We start from the raw sequence: 20633 nt of genomic DNA on the forward strand, positions 1-20633 counted from the left end.
CACCTTCTGTCAGTTCCCATTTTCTATTTTGCACTTCAACCTGTCTAATTCAAGATATACTATTTCTAATTCTGCCTGAAGGGTACAAATCTTTCTTCCCTGTTCTGTGAGTCTCGACTGCAGAATCTACAGGTCCATGGGAGAGCCCTCATTCACTGGCTTCCCTGCTTTAGTCAACACAATGAAACACCAACCCGCAACCCTGACATGTTTCTCCCATACTAACGAACCTATGGCAACATCCACATTTATCACATAGCACTACTTTTCTGTTTAACAGTAATGGAAATTCCTGGATGGAAGAAACTTAAAATAAAGGAAAGGCAACCACTCACCTAGAGAAGATCAATGCAGGAAGCACAGTAATACATAACAGAAAACAAGCTTTCAAGCACTGCTCTTTTTGCCAGCAATAGCACATACATTCACATACACAACACAGACACCAAAATGCACACTCCCATAGCCACTGCAACGAGCTTGGTTGAGTTGGTTGGTTAGTTAGGTACCTTCCGATGAGTTGCACAGCTAACTTTTAGGCAGCAGGCAGACGTGAAACATAAGTTTGTAGATGTCACACAGGTATTTGCTGAGTGTAAGTTTTATGTATCAGAAGACACAAAATGAATGAAAACTAGAAGCCCGTTATTTTTCAAGAACAATCTTAAACAGATACTGTCAGGAAGTCATGAAAAGCAGTGCAATTTATCCAAACCGGGACAATGTGTTCATCAACTGCTGTTGATAATGTCAGAGTACTTGGTGTGTGCGACCGTCAGCCATGACTGCAAACTGCCAGCGTAACATATGTAAATGATATTAAACTTTCAGTTTCACATTAAGCATGGTTTTTACTTTTTGTGGCTGATACAAATATAGGGACAAAAATAACACAAGTCCTCTTACTGAAAAGGCAACTAATGAGAGATTCGAAAACATCAATACATGGTAGAAAGCAAATGGATTATCATTTAATTTTGACAAGACTTAGGAAGTAGATTTCAATACTTCTCACAAAACTCCCCAGGCTGCTAAAATAAGTTTCTCAAACAATGAAATATAAGAAGTAGAACATTACAGACAGATCATAACCTTCGTAGAAAACCCACTGCCTAGAATTAATGAAGCACCTGTGTCAACTATGTGTGCAGCAAACATCATTACTTATATAGAAGATGATGCATATTTCCATTCTTTAATTAGTTATGGAATTTCAGGGATGGCATTCCACTATACAGAAGTGTGGTACAGGAAACATTTCTGTGTTTATTTAAGAGCATCCTGCACAGACCTCTTCCAAAAACTGGGTATTTTGACAAATAGGATGCTTCACAATACACACATTCATTAATGTCCTTTGTAATCACAAATATTTCATTTTTCATAAGAAATAGTGAAAGGCTTGAATATAATGAAAGAGCCAAAAATAACCCTTGCAAGGTTTCAGTGGGTTTCTTTAGTACAGAAAGGGGTCAGATACACATGTACACACATTTTTCAACAACCTACCAGAGCATATCAAATTCTTGTAAACAAAGTAGTGAAGTTTAAGACTGAATTCAGGAAATTACTGTTGGGAAAGTCCCTCAATTCCATTGAAGAGTATTTTCAAGAAACTCTAAAATTTAATGTAATATGTTAACATAGAATTAGCACCATAATACAGTAATTCAATGTTATTTCATTGTTTTACATTTGAATTAAATGTGCATCCTTGACTTCTTTCTGCATTGGAGAGACAACTGTCTGTAGGGTCCATGCAATAGACTGATGAAAATAATTATCTCTAGCTTTTATTTAGATGAAGTCACTACTTTGAATAATATGTCTTAATACTGCTTGATAATGTGTCTTAATACTGTGTGGTCCCCCATAAACAAAAATAGGAAAGGTTCAAATAGGGCAGCCCAGAGATAAAATAACACTGTAGAAGGATGCAAAGCAATACACAGGTCCATATCATCACATGAAATCAATAACACTTGTAACTAGTGTTATGGTGAGGTAGTAGACAAACTCAAGAATCGTTGAAATCCTGTAGCAAAAAGCTCAGATAACATCCCCAGACCTAGATGGTATATGTGCTATGATAATCAAGCATTGTAGTCATTGATTGATGCAACAAGTGACTCTTCTTGTAAATTCAGTCTTGCCTTGGGGGTGGGGGATGTAGTGCCTGTATATAAAAAGGGAGATGGAAAGATCCCTGGAATTATCACCCTAGTACTATTTACTATACCATATTTGAAATAGTAGAGACTGCCTTCATAAGAAGAATAGTAAATTTCATAAAGAAAAATATCATATTATATGAGATACATCATGATTTTAAGAATCCAGATCTATGGAAACAACAGTAGCAAACAATTTAGCTTGTGTAGCGGAAGCATTAAATGAACAGAAGAATATGTCTGTTGTAGTCATTGATCTTTGTGAGGCATTGATTGTGTAAGCAAAACAAAAACTTAGTAATTATGGCATAACTATTATTCATAATATGGATAAACAATGTAATCTTATGCGGATGACACAGCTCTCATTGAAAGGCACTTAGGATTTAGGGTTTAGTTTTTGATCAAGTGAAACTAACCCTAGAAGAATATGCTGAAGCAGTAATTTCATTCTCTAATTTCTCTAGGAATTGCTTATTGCTCTCTTCTTTCTTTCCTGTCTGTGGTGCTTATACTTGGATATAACCATTCGATATATTACTTATCTTCAGCTAAATCATCATCATCCTGTCATTTGTGTATTCCATTGTGTCCACATATTCTTGTAGAGTTGGTTTTACTATTGCAGCCCCTCCATTTTTGCCTTCTTGTCTACAGCTTCCATAAAGTGTGCATTCTTTCCTCAGTCTCCTCCTTCCTCTTCCCTTCCACTTGATTTTACTAAGCCCCACCATTCATGGTCATCACATTAATAATAACAATCAGTGTCTAGCCATCCACTACCCATGGTTCACCCAGAACCCCAAGAACTGCGGGTCACTGCAGGGTATGCATAACCTTTCCTGAGGCTCGGTTTGAAGTATTCCATATGTAGGCTATTATTACAATGAGCTCACTACTCCCTTATTACAATGAGCTCACTACTCCCAAAGGCATAGTAGAGCTATTGCCAGCATATATTTAGGCTACCCTACCCGTAACATGGAGAGCAAACACCTTTTATAGCTGCTCCTGTGGACTGTATGCACTATAGGTAATGTGATACAGATATAGGGCAAAGGGCCCTTACAGGCCCAGTCTTTTTTTACGTGGATGGTATTCCTCCTCCTCTTCCCTCATTACTTGTAAGGTGAGACCCCAGGCTTGGGAGGGCGGAGGTAATTCCTCACTAGATTAAAATCAAATGACATACATCTTGAAATTGATTGTAGTTTTGGATTCATACACTTCATCTGCTCATTGTATCAGAGCAGCTGATCATGCATTGATTTTACTACTCCACATTACACTTCCTCCTTTGGCTGAGAATTGTTCCCCCGTTACATTTTTCTGATTAAATCTCCCAAAGCAGATTGAGTCTAACTCTAAGATAATAGTGAAGCAGTTTCTTATCTTGTAATTTGCCTTTAACAAACATGTTCACGCATCTGATTCTTTGATGCACATAAGGGAGAAAAGGCTTATTATTTTAGTTACGTTGGAATAAAACTTCTAAGACTGTAGAGACCTTTTTATGCTTGCATATTATATTAATATTATTACTATTGTTGTTATATCACAAAGTTGAGGCAGTTGGATTTTCTGGTTTCGTTGCATAGGTGTGTAGAATCACAGGTATTGAAAACTAAAATTTGTTGTTGATAAGGTGCACTCTGGTTGCAGGTAATGGAGTCCTATACAATTGGAAGAGAATGTTTTGGAATGGAGAAAGAATTTATCGTGGATGTGGTCCAGAATTGCCCAAATGCTGCTTGTCGTTATTACAAGAACCAACTTGAACTAACACAGAAGGGCATGCACCTTAGTGCACCTACATACATCCCTGATTCAGCAGGAGGTTTGTATTACCGGGCTCATATCTGTGCCATTGTCTGCAATGTGTGACAAATGGAACAATTTAGTTGGCTACACCAATATCTGTGGCATATACTGCGGCTGTAACACATCTTTTCTCACCCTATACTAATCATAAATAATGTATCTTCATTATCCATTTTCCGTGAATTGCTGACAATAGTGTTCTTAACTTTTGATTTAACTGATTGATATACCCCCTATTGTTCACTTTACTTCAAAGGTATGTAGAATACTTCCTGACAGATTAAAAATATTGAGGACTGTGACTCAGAACTGGAACCTTTGCCTTTCATGGGCAAGTGCTGTATGACTTAATTATCCAAGCACGATTCATGAACCTCTTCCACAGCTTTACTTTCTTCAGTACCTCTCTCCTACCTTCCAAACTTCACAGAAGTTATCGTGCATGCCATGGGATGAGCACTCCTGGAAGAAGGATATTGCGTAGACATGGTCTAGTCACAGCCTGTGGGAGTGTTTCCAAAATGAATTTTTACCCAGCAGGAGATGAGGTATTGGTGGAAGTAAAGCTGTGAGAGTGGCAACTCAATTGGTAGAGTGCTTGTCCGCAAAAGGCAAAGGTCCCATTTTCAAGTATTCCAGCACACAGCTTTAATCTGCTAGGAAGTTTGAATAGCACAGTCTCTACTGCATAGTGAAAATTCATCCCAGTATATATAATAGTTTGTCAGTTTTTAATATTGTCTTAACATAAATAGCCTCTTGGATATAAGACATATGTTATGTGGCTGCAGTACAGTATTTTGGAATTAATTCTTCAATCTTGAGGAGGTAGTCAACATTGAATATTCATCTTTGGGATTGCATATTATGAGTAGAAATGGATCTAGTTCAGTAGTATTATGCACAGGTATGTACAGAGCAAAGTTGTGAGGATGGGAAAGAGCCACCTTGGTTTGACAGCCATTTTGATAAGCTACTCCAAAAGCAAAGGAAACCTCACAAATCGTCATTGGTTTCATTCTTTACTGAGTGTCTTTGGCTCCATCATAGTTCCAGAGCAACCAGTTGGTTTCAGGTGTTGTACATATTCCTCATAAGTCAGCATGTTGTACACAACATTTGAAATTGACTAGTTGCTCTGCAATTGCATTGAATCTGAAGATGTTCAGTAAGGAATGAAACTAGTGATTGATAAGTCTGAGAATAGACTACATTAAAAAGTTATGAAAATTGAACTATTTCTGTTCCATATCATTGATCTTTGATTTGTCATTTATTTTTATAAGTAAAACATTGACTTAAGGCAATACGATGCATATCACTTCAGAGTCTTGTTGCTGCCTTCTCACACCTTCCTAGAATGCAGCCTTTTATGGAAGTCAAACATGGGCAATCAGCAGTTCAGACAAAAAGAGAATTGAAGCTTTTGAAATGTGGTACTACAGAACAATGTTGAAGATTACATGGCTAGATTGTGTAACTAATGAGAAAGCACTGGAAAGAATTGGGCAGAAAAGAAATTTGTGGCATAATGTGACTAAAAGAACTGCGACATCAAGGAATTGTCCGTTATTGTTGGAAGGTCATGTGGGGGATTAAAATTGCAGGAGGAGACCAAGAGCTGGGTATAGTCAGCAGGCTCTAATGGGTGCAGTAGTTATTTGGAGATGAAAAGATTTGCAGAGGATGGAGTAGTGTAGAGAGCTGCATCAAACTGTCTTCGGACTGGGTTTACACAGGTTAGAATGCTACAACAATGGCCCCAATCATGAGAGAAATAATGAGCTGCCACAATCCTTCAAAAACCCAAGTTTTTTATATTAGAGAAAATTCTTAGTCAGATTGTTGGGACGCCAACTCCTTGTCGCTCATCACCAGCCTTGGGTAACCTCTGGCAAGTCTGTATTTCTCACTTGGAGTGCATTTCTCGAAGTTAAAACTTTGCAGTGGTGACAGTGATTGTTATTTCTGTTAGCTCTCACCCCACAGACTCTGACAATATCAGTTGTATACTTCGCTTTTTTCTAAAGTTTAGACTTAGCTTTCAGTGTATTAGTTAGTCTGATTGCAAATAAATAGTGTCAATCAGAATTTGAGTATCCTTTAGCCTTCTGCTGCAAGCATCCTGTGGAATCCCAAAATTCGCACCCCCCATAGATGCCAAGTGACTCTGTGTGGTGCTGATCCAAGCAATCAGCCTGCCTTGGCAGGAAGTTTGTCTTCTGGAATTTGCTCCTAATGACTCAGAAACTGCAGACTGACCTGTAACCAACTGTTTTCCCACAACATATTTATTGTAGTAAAGATTTTTATTGGACAGTACTCACATTTTTGTAAGTTACAGTCATTTTTGAACATAGGGAAAATGCGTGACTGTAGATTATATTCATTATTTAAACATGTGCTGTTTACAAAGTGTCTAAAGCTAAGGTTCAGATGACTTTTATTTTATATTAATTGAAATTGAAATTACACTCAGCAGGTTTATTCTTAAGATTTATTTTCTGTCTCCCTTCAGGTACAAGCCAGTTAAATCCTTCAGTTCAAGAGGCTGCTGCAAATTTACTAAGAAGTGCTGCATATCCAAGTTCAGCAGCAGGAGCAGAATTCGGTGTACCATTACCACTGCATCACCCAGTGGAAATGGGAGCAGATGCTGCAAATAAAAAGGCTCACCACAAGCAGCAAAAAACCTATGAGCAAGTTGATTCAAAATTAGCAGACTTTTTAAGGGCTAATCTTGAAAATCTTGAAGGTTTCTCCAGTGCTAATAAGGTAGGGAAATATCTCTTTCACACACATACTGGTCATTTGATAAATGTCAAAAAGTCAGTCAGTTAGCATCCAAAAGTGTAAGTATAGAAGGATGGGATGAAGTGTGGCATGCTGTTATGTAACACAAGTTTTCTCAAGAACTTACTGTGCAGCAATGCTTTTAGGATATATTTTCATTGCTTTAAAAATAACATCCACTCCATTTTACTGTATTCAGAGAATTTCAGCATCAAAGAAATCCCTTTCTGATAACATATTTTCACAGGTTCCATGGTACCATCAGGCCCAAAACTATTCTGTCTCAGAATGAGTCTCTTCGTAAACAGTTCACATAATGCCAGTTTAAAACAAATATGAGAAATGAAAGATTTATGATAGGATATACAGTGCTGGGTTAATACATCTAGTGTATACCTATTAAACTTTAGAAAGCTGGGTTAAGCAACAGAACTGTGTATGGACATAATTCTTGGTCTGCCCCCCTCCCCCCAAACAGTTGCAATGTTGAGTTGTTTCTTGGAAGCTGTTGTAAGTGATTGATGTCACCTACAAATGAATAAATTGTTATTATTTAAAAGAAAAACATTTGGAAAACTTCACAGAGACTTTAGAATTATTATTGTTGATAAATAAATTTACATGTACTGGTGTGAGCCCTGAAAATTTTAAGTTTTTCAGATGTAAATAATAGATTTCAGCTGTCAGTTATCCTTTTTAAATTTTATTGGCAGATCTAGATTTTAGCTAGAAACTAGCCATTCTCAATACACTGTCGTTTTTGATCAATGCATGTAATGCCTGTTGGTCGGGCTTCATTGAATAGTATTGAGTAGTTAAGGCCTTTGTCAGCAGTAGACACACACACACACACACGCACGTGCACACACACACACACACACACACACACACACACACACACACACACACACACACACACACACACACAAGCACAACTTGCACACACATCTGCAGTCTCAGAGAGCTGAAACTACACTGCAAGCAGCAGCATCAGTGGCATGATGGGAGTGGTGACTGAGTGGGGGTAAGGAGGAGGAGGCTGGGGCAGGGAGGGGGAGTGATAGTATGGTGAGAGTGGCGTGGCGGACAGTGAAGTGTTGCAGTTTAGTACCTCCATCCATATCAAACCTACTAACCACCAGCAATACCTCCACTTCGACAGCTGCCACCCATTTCATACCAAGAAGTCCCTTCCGTACAGCCTAGCCACCCATGGTCGTCACATCTGCAGTGACGAGCAGTCCCTCTCTAAATATACCGAGAGTCTCACTGAAGCTTCACTGACTATAATTATCCTCCCATCCTTGTACAGGAACATATCTCCTTTGCCTTATATTTCCACTCTCCCACAACCTCCCAAAGTCCCACAGTCTGGCCACAGAGGAGCAGTCCCCTCGTAAGTCAGTACCATCCGGGACTGGAGCAACTGAATTACATTCTCTGCCAGGGTTTCGATTTCCTCTCGCCGTGCCCTGCAATGAGAAATGTCCTACCCACCCCTCCTACTGTGGTATTCCACCTTCCACCAAACCTACACTATATACTTGTCCATCCTTACACAACCTCTGCTCCCAATCCCTTACCTCATGGCTCATACCCTTGTAATAGACCTAGATGCAACATACATCCTCCTACCACCAACTACTCCAGTCTGGTCACTAACATTACCAATAACATCAGAGGCAGGGCTACCTGTGAAACCAGTCGTGATCTACAAGCTAAGCTGCAACCGCTGTGCTGCATTCTGTGTAGGCATGACAACCAACAAACCGACAAACTGTGGCCAAAAAACAAGTGGACCACCCTGTAGCTGAACACGCTGCCAAACATGATAACCCTCTTCTCAATGACTGCTTCGCAGCCTGTGCCATATGGATCCTTCCCAACATCAGCTTTTCTGAATTGCGCAGGTGGGAACTTTCCCTACAATACGTCCTACGTTCCCATAACCCTCTTGGCCTCAACCTTCGTTAGTCACTATCCTCATCCATCCAGCCCCCTCCCTGCTCCCATTCCAGCGCTACACAGCCGTCATTTCACCGCCACACCCAGTCTTTTAATTTCTTTTATTTTTATTTCTCTCCTTTCCGCTACTTACCCTCTCCCCCATCAACACCTTCTCTCCTACCCTCCATCTAAACTGCAACACTTCTCTGCCTGCCGCTCCCACCATACTATCCCTCCCCCTCCCCGCCCCAGCCTCCTCCTCCTTACCCCCACTCAGTAGCCACTCCCATCATGCACTGGTGCTGCTACATGCAGTGTAGTTTCAGCTCTCTGAGACTGCAGATGTGTGTGCAATTTGCAGTTGTATGTGTGTGTGTGTGTGTGTGTGTGTGTGTGTGTGTGTGTGTGTGTGTGTGCTGCTGACAAAGGCCTTATTGGCCGAAAGCTATGATTGTGTGAATCTTTTTATTGTGCCTATCGCGGTTCACCATCTCCGCTATATGGTAAGTAGCGACTTTCCTTCTCTCGTATTATTTACATACTACATGAATATGTAATAAAAATGGGGGTGCCTATCTTAAAAAATGTAGTTTCTATCAGTTTGACCTATGACAGCACCATCTAGTGTTCCATCCATAGCCCTATCACGCTCGGAACAGATTTGTTCTTCTTATTTTTTTGTTTGATGCTAATTTCGTGAGATATTTGGCCTGGCCACTGGCATTGGACCACCCTGTATATTACAGGAAAAACATTTGAAAATTATTTTGGAGGAAGTTGAAGCATAATCTGAAAATTTTCTGGTGTCTCTATGTGTCTGTGGCTTATACATGAATCCTTGATTACATCCTTCAGATGGAACCCCAGTAAAACATTGGGTTGGGGAAGATGGAAGGACATTGAAAAAACTGAAATCCATTTTTTAACTGGGAAAAGACTAAGGTATTGTAGTGATTGACTGTTTGGGAAAGAGTAAAACATCGAGAGTAGTTTATTATGCAGCATTATTATATCGTTGCATAGTGTGTTGGAACCAAAACAAAGCAGAAGAGAGGTACTTGTGGAAGTGAAGATGTTATGGTGGGTTGTTAATTGTGCCACGATAGTTTAGCCAGTAAGATCATTACTCATGAGAGTTGAGATTCCAGGTTGGAGTCTCAGTCTGGCACACCGTTTTAATCTGCTTGAAAGTTTCAAAGTGCTCACTCTTCACTGCAGAGCAATAGAATCAATCAGAAAACAGCCCCTTGGGCTGTGGCTAAGCCATTCCTGTGCAGTATCATTTCATCCAGGAGTGCAAGGTATGTTGAAGAACTTTGAAGTTTTGAAAGTAGGAAGTGGTACTAGTGGTGTAAAGCTGTGAGGGTCACCTACATAGTAAGAGCATTGACAGTAAAATGCGTGGTTCTGGATTTTAGTCCCAGTCTGCACACAGTTTTAATTGCCCAGAAAGTTTCAAAAGTGACAAGACTAGCTTGTAAAAACATTGCTGTTTCACCCAATCAGCGAACGTGCCTACATGCTGGCCATCACGAAACCAAAAATGCCGAGCTGACTCCAAATTGTTTTCCATAAGCCATATTACACCGATTTGGTGCCATATGTTTGCCTGTTTCTTTGGTGTTCATGTTTGATCCATACATAGTAGACGGTTATGTCATTCTTTTCTATATTGTTGGGTCTATTTTACTGCTTGTAGAACATGGAGCTCCTCTTTTATCTTACTGTTCTTGTGATCTTCTAATTCGTATGCCACCAAAAATCTCATTTCCCCACTCTAATTCTCAGTAGTTGTTTCATCATTTACGTTCATACTTCAGATCCATAGATGGTAAAGGTATGGTTATAATATTATAAAATTAGTATTGTCTCTTTCCAGGGTTTATTCAGGAGCATTGTCTTAATTGTGCCTGACATGACGTTTGTAGTTTCTTTCCAGGATCATTATCATAAGTATATGAGATATCACGGCCAAATATGTCTTTTATTTTCCATGTTCTACTGTTATCAAGTTTTCTAGGATGCCCAAAAGTGGCAGCTCCACCACTTAGCCACCCTGGCTACAGGTCAGTTACTTGTAACTGGGGAAATAAATCATTTACCATTCACAGTCAAGGAAATAAAAGCCAGACAGACTTATTAGGCTTCAAGTATATGGTTATTGAATATGCCCAACATTCTTTTTGCAGGTGTATCCTCTTTTCAGTATTTTTTTTATTTATTTAATAGGTTTCCTTAAACTTGTAACAGTGGATTCATTAATCAGCACACGTGTATGTAAACAAGAGAATGAACACAGCATCACAGCTTAAAAACACACAAACACACACACACCCTGACAGAGGTGTGTTGTCTGACAATATTGTTCTGTGGGTATGCTTGTTAAGGGAAAAAATATGTGTGTGTGATCCTTTACTCATTACTTAAATAATTAATGTAAGTGATGTTTGTATTCCATCCAAGAGTTTCCATGCAGCTTTCATCATCTTTGTTGACATTACTCTACCATATGTTTAGCTAATTGTATATGAACTAAAACTACATATTTAACACTTTGAATACTGGCCACTAAAAAGCATGTTGGGTCTAGAAAACTGGCCATTTATGCCATTGTTTAAAGTGTCACTGCCATATATGTAATTGATATATCTTCAATAGTAATACATACTAAAAATAGACAAGGCATCAAGATTTATTTTTCATTTTTACTTCAGTTCTTTGATAGATAACTAATTTTGAAATAATGATGACAGAAAATATAATTATCCTGCCTTGCCAAAGTGGTTCGCATCAGATCGCTGAAGTTGACCACTGTCGGGTTGTGCTAGTACTTAGATGGGTAATTGTTCATTTTACTGAGCGCTGTTGGCAAGCGGGATGTGCTCAGCTCCTGTGAGGCCAATTGAGGAGCTACTTATTTTAGAAGTAGCAGCTCCAGTCATGAAAACTGAAAAAGGCCAGGAGAGCGGTGTGCTGACCACATGTCTATCCGCATCCATTGATGACTGTTGGCCGAGGATGACAGGGCGGTTGGCAGTACTGTTGGACCTGTTCAGGCAGGGTTTTAGTTTTTATGTGTTTGTAGTTCTTCTGTATTATATTGCTGTCATTTGCAGCCAAGCTGTTGTTCCTTAACCATCTTTCTGCTTACTCTGTTGTTGCATAAATTTTCTATTGCATCTTAGTCCATTGTAATAAAAAAAAAAAAAAAAAAAAAAAAGGAGAGAGAGAGAGAGAGAGAGAGAGTCTGTTATCATTTACCTGCAACATAGGCACTTCTTCAGTTAAGTGGTTTTGTAAATCATTGGTAAATACGAAGAATAGCATATGAAACACTGGAAATGCCAGGTAGGATTATCAACAGTGTAGGACCCGGCCCGAGATGCTGGTGTTGGCAGAAGTGTATGCATGAGGTGTTCTTGCTTGTGTGTATTATCAGTGGTGTGTTTTTCTCTTTTGCTGATGAAGGCTGTGGCTGAAACCTTGATGTACGTGTCTTTTAATTATGCCTGTCTGCAACTTAATGTGTCTTCTTTCCCACATTGAAGAATAGCTTATGCCTTCATGCAGAACTTTGATGTACTCTGTACCTTGCAAAGCATTCTGTGTTTTCATAGCTCATTTCTGCTTTACACCAACCAATGTAGTGGCACAGTGACAAGATACTAGACTTGTATTCAGTAAGAGAGTGGTTGAAACCCCAAGCCATCCAGATTTAGATTTTCTGCAGCTTGCCTAAATCTTTTAAGAGTGTGGTAAATGCTGCAATGATTCGTTTGAAAGGACCCAGCCTTTCCAATCTAAGTTTGTGCTCCATATCTTACGACCATTCTTTGATGTTACATTAATCTTCCTTACATACTTAAAATAGTTGTAAGTGACTCCCTGAAAACATACATACACAATTTTTTAAATCAGTAAACCATTGTTTGTAACACTAAAAACTTTAAATAATAATACATTTGTCCACAGATTAATTAATTGTGATAAATGATATGACTAATCTTCAAAAACAGCAAACAGCTGCTCCACTTCACCTGTTGGTTCGGAAATGATTTTGTGCATTAATAAATAATTTAGTCTGATTCAGAAAACTTTCAGATCAGAGAGATTTTTCTGCCATCAATATTAACCAGCTGGTAACCTTTTTCCCCCCACTCAGTTTTGTCATGGAAGTATCCATGAAGAAGGAATGTTTGATATGTTCAGAGGTAAAATTCACAAGCACCAGATCAGGCTTAAGAGGTTTGAGGAAATTAATTTCTGTTGTGTCCTTGCATATGCAACCAATGTTGCTGTGTATCTGAACATCATTGTCAAGCATATCCAACACCAGAAAAAAAAATGTAGCACCTTTAAGGACCATGTTCAGTGTCACAAGGGTATAAGATGTGCACCCTGAGAGGTTATAGTGCTCGTGATTTCTTTGTTACTGTCATTGGTGATGAGATGGTACCCTGGAGGTCTGCCTGTGCACCCTCTTTTTTGAATCTGCAAGCAATAACAGTGCTGAGTTTAGGGGTGAAAAGAGTGTGCAACATTCATTCTAGGATACAACCACATTTTGCCAACAAGTTTGTACTCCGGTTGAATAATATCAGGCATTTTAACAGGGCTGCATTATGGGCCTGCTGGAAGCTGGATGGACGTATCAGTGGGTTGCTGCACATCTTGAGCACAGTGTATCGGTGATGTTTCGCTGCTCTCTGCAGTGGTCTGTTGTTCTTTCTCACATTTGTAGACCAAATTCTGGACATCCAGACAGAACAGATCTACATCTACATCTACATGACTACTCTGCAAGTCACATTTAAGTGCTTGGCAGAGGGTTCATCGAACCACAATCATACTATCTCTCTACTATTCCACTCCCGAACAGCGAGCGGGAAAAACGAACACCTAAACCTTTCTGTTCGAGCTCTGATTTCTCTTATTTTATTTTGATGATCATTCCTACCTATGTAGGTTGGGCTGAACAAAATATTTTCGCATTCGGAAGAGAAAGTTGGTGACTGAAATTTCGTAAAAAGGTCTCGCCGCGACGAAAAACGTCTATGCTGTAATGACTTCCATCCCAACTCGTGTATCATATCTGCCACACTCTCTCCCCTATAACGCGATAATACAAAACGAGCTGCCCTTTTTTTGCACCCTTTCGATATCCTCCGTCAATCCCACCTGGTAAGGATCCCACACCGCGCAGCAATATTCTGACAGAGGACGAACGAGTGTAGCGTAAGCTGTCTCTTTAGTGGACTTGTTGCATCTTCTAAGTGTCCTGCCAATGAAACGCAACCTTTGGCTCGCCTTCCCGACAATATTATCTATGTGGTCCTTCCAACTGAAGTTGTTCGTAATTTTAACACCCAGGTACTTAGTTGAATTGACAGCCTTGAGAATTGTACTATTTATCGAGTAATCGAATTCCAACGGATTTCTTTTGGAACTCATGTGGATCATCTCACACTTTTCGTTATTTAGCGTCAACTGCCACCTGACACACCATACAGCAATCTTTTCTAAATCGCTTTGCAGCTGATAATGGTCTTCGGATGACCTTACTAGACGGTAAATTACAGCATCATCTGCGAACAATCTAAGAGAACTGCTCAGATTGTCACCCAGGTCATTTATATAGATCAGGAACAGTAGAGGTCCCAGGACGCTTCCCTGGGGAACACCTGATATCACTTCAGTTTTACTCGATGATTTGCCGTCTATTACTACGAACTGCGACCTTCCTGACAGGAAATCACGAATCCAGTCGCACAACTGAGACGATACCCCATAGCTCCGCAGCTTGATTAGAAGTCGCTTGTGAGGAACGGTGTCAAAAGCTTTCCGGAAATCTAGAAATACGGAATCAACTTGAGATCCCCTGTCGATAGCGGCCATTACTTCGTGCGAATAAAGAGCTAGCTGCGTTGCACAAGAGCGATGTTTTCTGAAGCCATGCTGATTACGTGTCTATAGATCGTTCCCTTCGAGGTGATTCATAATGTTTGAATACAGTATATGCTCCAAAACCCTACTGCAAACCGACGTCAATGATATAGGTCTGTAGTTAAATGGATTACTCCTACTACCCTTCTTGAACACTGGTGCAACGTGCGCAATTTTCCAATCTGTAGGTACAGATCTATCGGTGAGCGAGCGGTTGTATATGAGTGCTAAGTAGGGAGCTATAGTATCAGCGTAATCTGAAAGGAACCTAATCGGTATACAATCTGGACCTGAAGACTTGCCCGTATCAAGCGATTTGAGTTGCTTCGCAACCCCTAAGGTATCTACTTCTAAGAAACTCATGCTAGCAGATGTTCGTGTTTCAAATTCTGGAATATTCCATTCGTCTTCCCTGGTGAAGGAATTTCGGAAAACTGCGTTCAATAACTCCGCTTTAGCGGCACAGTCGTCGATAACAGTACCATCGGCACTGCGCAGCGAAGGTATTGACTGCGTCTTGCCGCTTGTGTACTTTACATACGACCAGAATTTCTTCGGATTTTCTACCAAATTTCGAGACAATGTTTCGTTGTGGAACCTATTAAAGGCATCTCGCATCGAAGTACGTGCCAAATTTCGCGCGTCTGTAAATTTTAGCCCATCTTCGGGATTTCGCGTTCTTCTGAACTTCGCATGCTTTTTCCGTTGCCTCTGCAACAGCGTTCGGACCTTTTTTGTGTACCACGGGGGATCCGTTCCGTCTCTTACCAATTTATGAGGTATGAATATCTCTATTGCTGTTGCTACTATATCTTTGAATTTGAGCCACATCTCGTCTACATTCACATAGTCAGTTCGGAAGGAATGGAAATTGTCTTTTAGGAAGGCTTCTAGTGGCACTTTATTCGCTTTTTTAAATAAAATTATTTTGCGTTTGTTTCTGATGGATTTGGAAGAAATGGTATTGAGCCTAGCTACAATGACCTTGTGATCACTAATCCCTGTATCAGTCATGATGCTCTCTATCAGCTCTGGATTGTTTGTGGTCAAGTGTGTTTTCGCAACCATTTACAATTCGCGTGGGTTCGTGGACTAACTGCTCGAAATAATTTTCGGAGAATGCATTTAGGACAATCTCGGAAGACGTTTTCTGCCTACCACCGGTTTTGAACAAGTATTTTTGCCAACATACCGAGGGTAGGTTGAAGTCCCCACCAACTATAACCGTATGAGTGGGGTATTTATTTGTTACGAGACTCAAACTTTCTTTGAACTGTTCCGCAACTGTATAATTGGAGTCTGGGGGTCGGTAGAAGGAGCCAATTATTAACTTAATTCGGCTGTTAAGTATAATCTCCACCCACACCAATTCGCACGGAGTATCTACTTCGACTTCACTACAAGATAAACCACTACTGACAGACACAAACACTCCACCACCAATTCTGCCTAATCTATCTTTCCTGAACACCATCTGAGACTTCGTAAAAATTTCTGCAGAACTTATTTCAGGCTTTAGCCAGCTTTCTGTACCTATAACGATATCAGCTTCTGTGCTTTCTATTAGCGCTTGAAGCTCAGGGACTTTTCCAGCGCAACTACAACAATTTACAACTATAATTCCGACTGTTCCTTGATCCAAGCACGTCCTGTAGTTGCCAAGCACCCTTTGACATTGCAGCCCATCCCGCACTTTCCCGAGGCCTTCTAACCTAAAAAACCGCCCAGTCCACGCCACACAGCCTCCGCTACCCGTGTAGCCGCCAGCTGAGTGTAGTGAACTCCTGACCTATTCAGCGGAACCCGAAACCCCACCACCCTATGGCGCAAGTCAAGGAATCTGCAGCCAATACGGTCGCAAAACCGTCTGAGCCTCTGATTCAGACCCTCCACCCGGCTCTGCACCAAAGGTTCGCAGTCGGTTCTGTCAACGATGCTGCAGATGGTGAGCTCTGCCTTCATCTCGTAAGCAAGACCGGCAGCCTTCACCAAATCAGATAGCCGCTGGAATCCAGAGAGAATTTCCTCAGATCCAAAGCGACACACGTCATTAGTGCCGACATGTGCCACCACCTGCAGCTGGCTGCACCCTGTGCTCTTCATGGCATCCGGAAGGACCCTTTCCACATCAGGAATGACTCCTCCCGGAATGCACACGGAGTGCACATTGGATTTCTTCCCCTCCTTAGCCGCCGTATCCCTAAGGGGCCCCATTACGCGCCTAACATTGGAGCTCCCAACTACCAGTAAGCCCACCCTCTGCGATTGCCCGGACCTTGAAGGCTGAGAATGATCCTCTGAAACAGGGCAGGCAGCCGCTTCTGGCTCAGCCAGAGACAGTGCCTGAAACTGGTTTGTCAGACACACCGGGGAGGCTTTCTGATCAGCCTCCGGGGACGCCTTTCGCTGCCTGCCACGCCTTGGAACGACCTCCCAATCAACCACAGGCGAGGGCTCAGCCCCACTGCGGGCAGCAACCGGGGCAACCACAGCGGCAGACCGATCTGGGGACAGACGGGACGAGGTTGACATCCCCATGATACCCGAGTCCTGCTCCCCACAGTGGTGCCCATTGGCAACAGCCTCAAGCTGCGCGACCGAAGTCAGCGCCGATTGCAGCTGTGAGCGAAGGGATGCCAAGTCAGCCCTCATCCGAACACAGCAATCGCAGTCCCTGTCCATTCTAATCGATGTTTAACAACAGTTACCGAAACACGAGTCCGTGCCTAGATAACGCAAGCGGAACACGCAAAGAATGTATCAACTAACCTGTACAAATGCCTAACGACTGCGCTACAATCTGCTGAATTTACGATTACAGTAACTAAAACTCGAAATTGCACCTCCTATACGAAACTCACACGCAATTTAAATAAGAATCTACAAAGTAAACACTAAAACGCGATGCTACAACTGTCAAGTGCTATAATACGCCCGAAATATATGAATTAAACAATGCAAGTACCCAAAAACACGCAAAGAAATTAATTAAACTATCTAACAAATAAGTAAGCTAGGGTTATACTACTTGCTGCTGCAGCTGCTTATCCAACGGCGGCAGGGAGCACACTGACTGTGACCAACCGACACTGGCCGTTCACAACAAAAACAGAAGACAGGCGACTACGCGAATTTGCGCTATTCAGGTACTAAGGCGCGATGCTACAACCCTCAAATACTATAATACGCCTGAAATATATGAATTAAACAATGCAAGTACCCAAAAACACGCAAAGAAATTAATTGAACTATCTAACAAATAAGTAAGCTAGGGTTATACGACTTGCTGCTGCAGCTGCTTATCCAACGGCGGCAGGGAGCACACTCCTGCTTCCTAAGATTCTCACATTGTGAGTTCAGCAGTGACTGCCCAAACATCATCCATGGAAAATATTAGGGCACATGTTGCACATGATTTGTCACCAAGGACCATTGGGAACTCTGTGCTTGTAGCAAGACTAAGATCGCATGTGCCACTGGCCGGCCACCACTGACAACACGACACTGCCGAGCATGGCTACTCTGGTGTCATGAAAGCATTGACTGGAGAGTGGAATCTTGCTTTGTTGTCTTCAGTGATGAGAATAGTTTCAGTCTATTTGTGATAGATGTTCACGTGTAAGATGTAGACCAGGATTCTTGGAGTGTGTAGGTGGGAGGGGGCATCAGTCACAACTTCCAGTCAAAATGTGTCTGCCGGGCAAAATAGCCAGTGCCTGCTACTTTGCAAAGGTTGTGCAGTTGTTATCCCTGTGCTACCGCCATTTCTTCAAGAGGAAAGTGATGTGCTTTTTCAACAGGACAGTGCCCCTCTACATTTGGCTGCTGAATGCAATGTGCCCTTCACAGTGTACAACAGCTGCCCTGACTGGAAGGATCACCATGTCTGTTGCCAATTGAACGTGTATGGATCATATGGATATGGGAACTTACTTGTTCTCCAGAGTCTACTGGAACCATTGCCAAATTGCAGCAGAAGATGTAAGGTGCTTGGGACAGTCTATCACAGGATGCCATTAGACACATTTATGATTGTTTGCATGCAAGAATACACACACGTGCATTGCCATCACAAGAGCGGGGGATGAGGGGGGCGGGAGGGGGGTTATTCTGTATATGGATGCAACTGTTTGGTTTGGGCACCGTTTGCTGTGATGTGTGTTTCATTTGGTCTGTATTTGTTATGATATATTACTACAATGATGAACTTACTTTCACATCACTTCAATAAAATGGCCTGTCCTTGACAGTGTGGCCTTCTTTTGTCTATCATTGTCCTATGATTTATTGCTGATTACACAAGCAATTATTACATCTCCCCAGCAATATGTCTTGTGTGCTCCTAAACACTTCACATGATCTGTCATTGAACAGAGTTTTCTCAGATTTGTTTTTAAAATTCTTCTTGTTAAGAATTTAAATAAAGTCCTGAGTTACCTCTTTATTATTATTTTAACAGAAACTTATAATCCATAATTTACTTAGGCAACTTAGAACAAATATATGAAAAATAAAAATCTTGATTATATCATTTCAGTGCTGGAAATTGAGTGTAAAGTCACTAGAGAACATAGAGTCCAGTATTTATATCCTGACAGTTTTAGTTTGCTGCTAGATATTGTTTTGAGTTTTTACATATTTATATATTCAAAAACAAAATTTATGCCTCTGTCTTGAATTGTTGTTTATGCAATACATTCAAAAATGGATAGCAATAGTTATCCTGAGTCTGACATTGAGTTTAGCAGCCCGGAAAATGATGAAAAATGTTTTATTGGAGACTGTAAGTTTGCCTGTTTGGTGAATGATACATAATAAATACATCTTCTATGCTCCAACCAACTCCTCCAAGATTTCCAAGTGCAAGAAGCCCTGCTGTTCCATTAATGAAAAACTGTACAGAGGATGTCATACCACAAGTGATCAATTCATTGACAATGATTGATCAACATCATTGTCACAAGAGACAAGCAGGCACAGTAAAGAGAAACATATTTTCAGTGGAAGGACATATCAGCAATGAAATGTGAGTGTTAATGCTTTTGTAGTACCTCAAAGTACTGTGATAAATCCCAACAATCGAGTGTATTTGACAAATTGGACAAAACACCCGATACTTGCTACACTGATGTTCTGACAAGTGCTGGGTTTTTTCTCATTTCTGGATGCTGAAAAAATGCCTTATTCTTTTTCACAGCTCTGCTTATGATCCTGTGAACCATCCACCAGCAATGCTAAACAAAATTTGACCTTTACTGGAACACCTCAATAACAAATTCAAAAGTTTGTGCCTGCCAGATAGGTATATAGAGATTAATGAGAGTTTGATGTTTTATGAAACAGATTTCAATCTTCCTCTGAAAAGGGTAAGGTTTGGAATTGAGACATTCTTGGCATGAGAGTCCCTTAGTGAGTATGTGTGGTCTTGCATTATATGTACAAGAAAAGGTATAAAATGTTATGTAATGTATAAAGCCATAAAAGATTGTTGTGATATTGATAAAACCTCTTCTGAATAAAGGTAATTACCTTGCATAACTACTTCACATCTCCTAAATTCATCGACTTGTTTGTTCAGAGAACTGATATGTATGGATTTGGACTGCCATCCAGAAGAGACATGTCTCCATCATTTTGTTGTTAGGAAATTATGGATTTTCAGAAGGTAAAAGTGACAGCAGTTTGTTGGAAGGGCAAGACAAAAGTGTCTATCTTGACCAGTATTCACAATGCTGAAGTGAAAGCTGTAAACAAAAGACACAAAGAGGGGCTGAAGCCAGCAGGAGCCATGGCATTTGACAACACAATAGATGGAGTAGACAAAGTAGATCAGCTCTTAGTTATCAACCCACCAATGCGTAAAAGAGGAAAGAGATGTTACAAGAAAAAAATTTTCATCGTATCGAACCAACTTTGTGCAACACACAAGTGCTGTTAAGAAAATGAGGTGGCAAGAAA

General features: G+C 40.7%; 1 protein-coding gene across 3 annotated transcripts in view; it reads left to right on the forward strand.

Moving 5' to 3' along the window:
* LOC126354264 (uncharacterized) overlaps positions 1-20633 on the forward strand; it is an 80349-nt gene that overhangs the window by 26523 nt on the left and 33193 nt on the right. For all 3 annotated transcript variants that reach the window (XM_050003790.1, XM_050003789.1, XM_050003791.1), the window contains exons 4-5: positions 3834-4008; positions 6511-6767. In XM_050003790.1, coding sequence (XP_049859747.1) covers positions 3834-4008; positions 6511-6767 — 432 coding nt within the window. The remainder of the gene's footprint in view (positions 1-3833; positions 4009-6510; positions 6768-20633) is intronic.

This window comes from Schistocerca gregaria, chromosome 3 (genome assembly GCF_023897955.1).
Source record: "Schistocerca gregaria isolate iqSchGreg1 chromosome 3, iqSchGreg1.2, whole genome shotgun sequence".
NCBI classification, from domain to species: domain Eukaryota; kingdom Metazoa; phylum Arthropoda; class Insecta; order Orthoptera; family Acrididae; genus Schistocerca; species Schistocerca gregaria.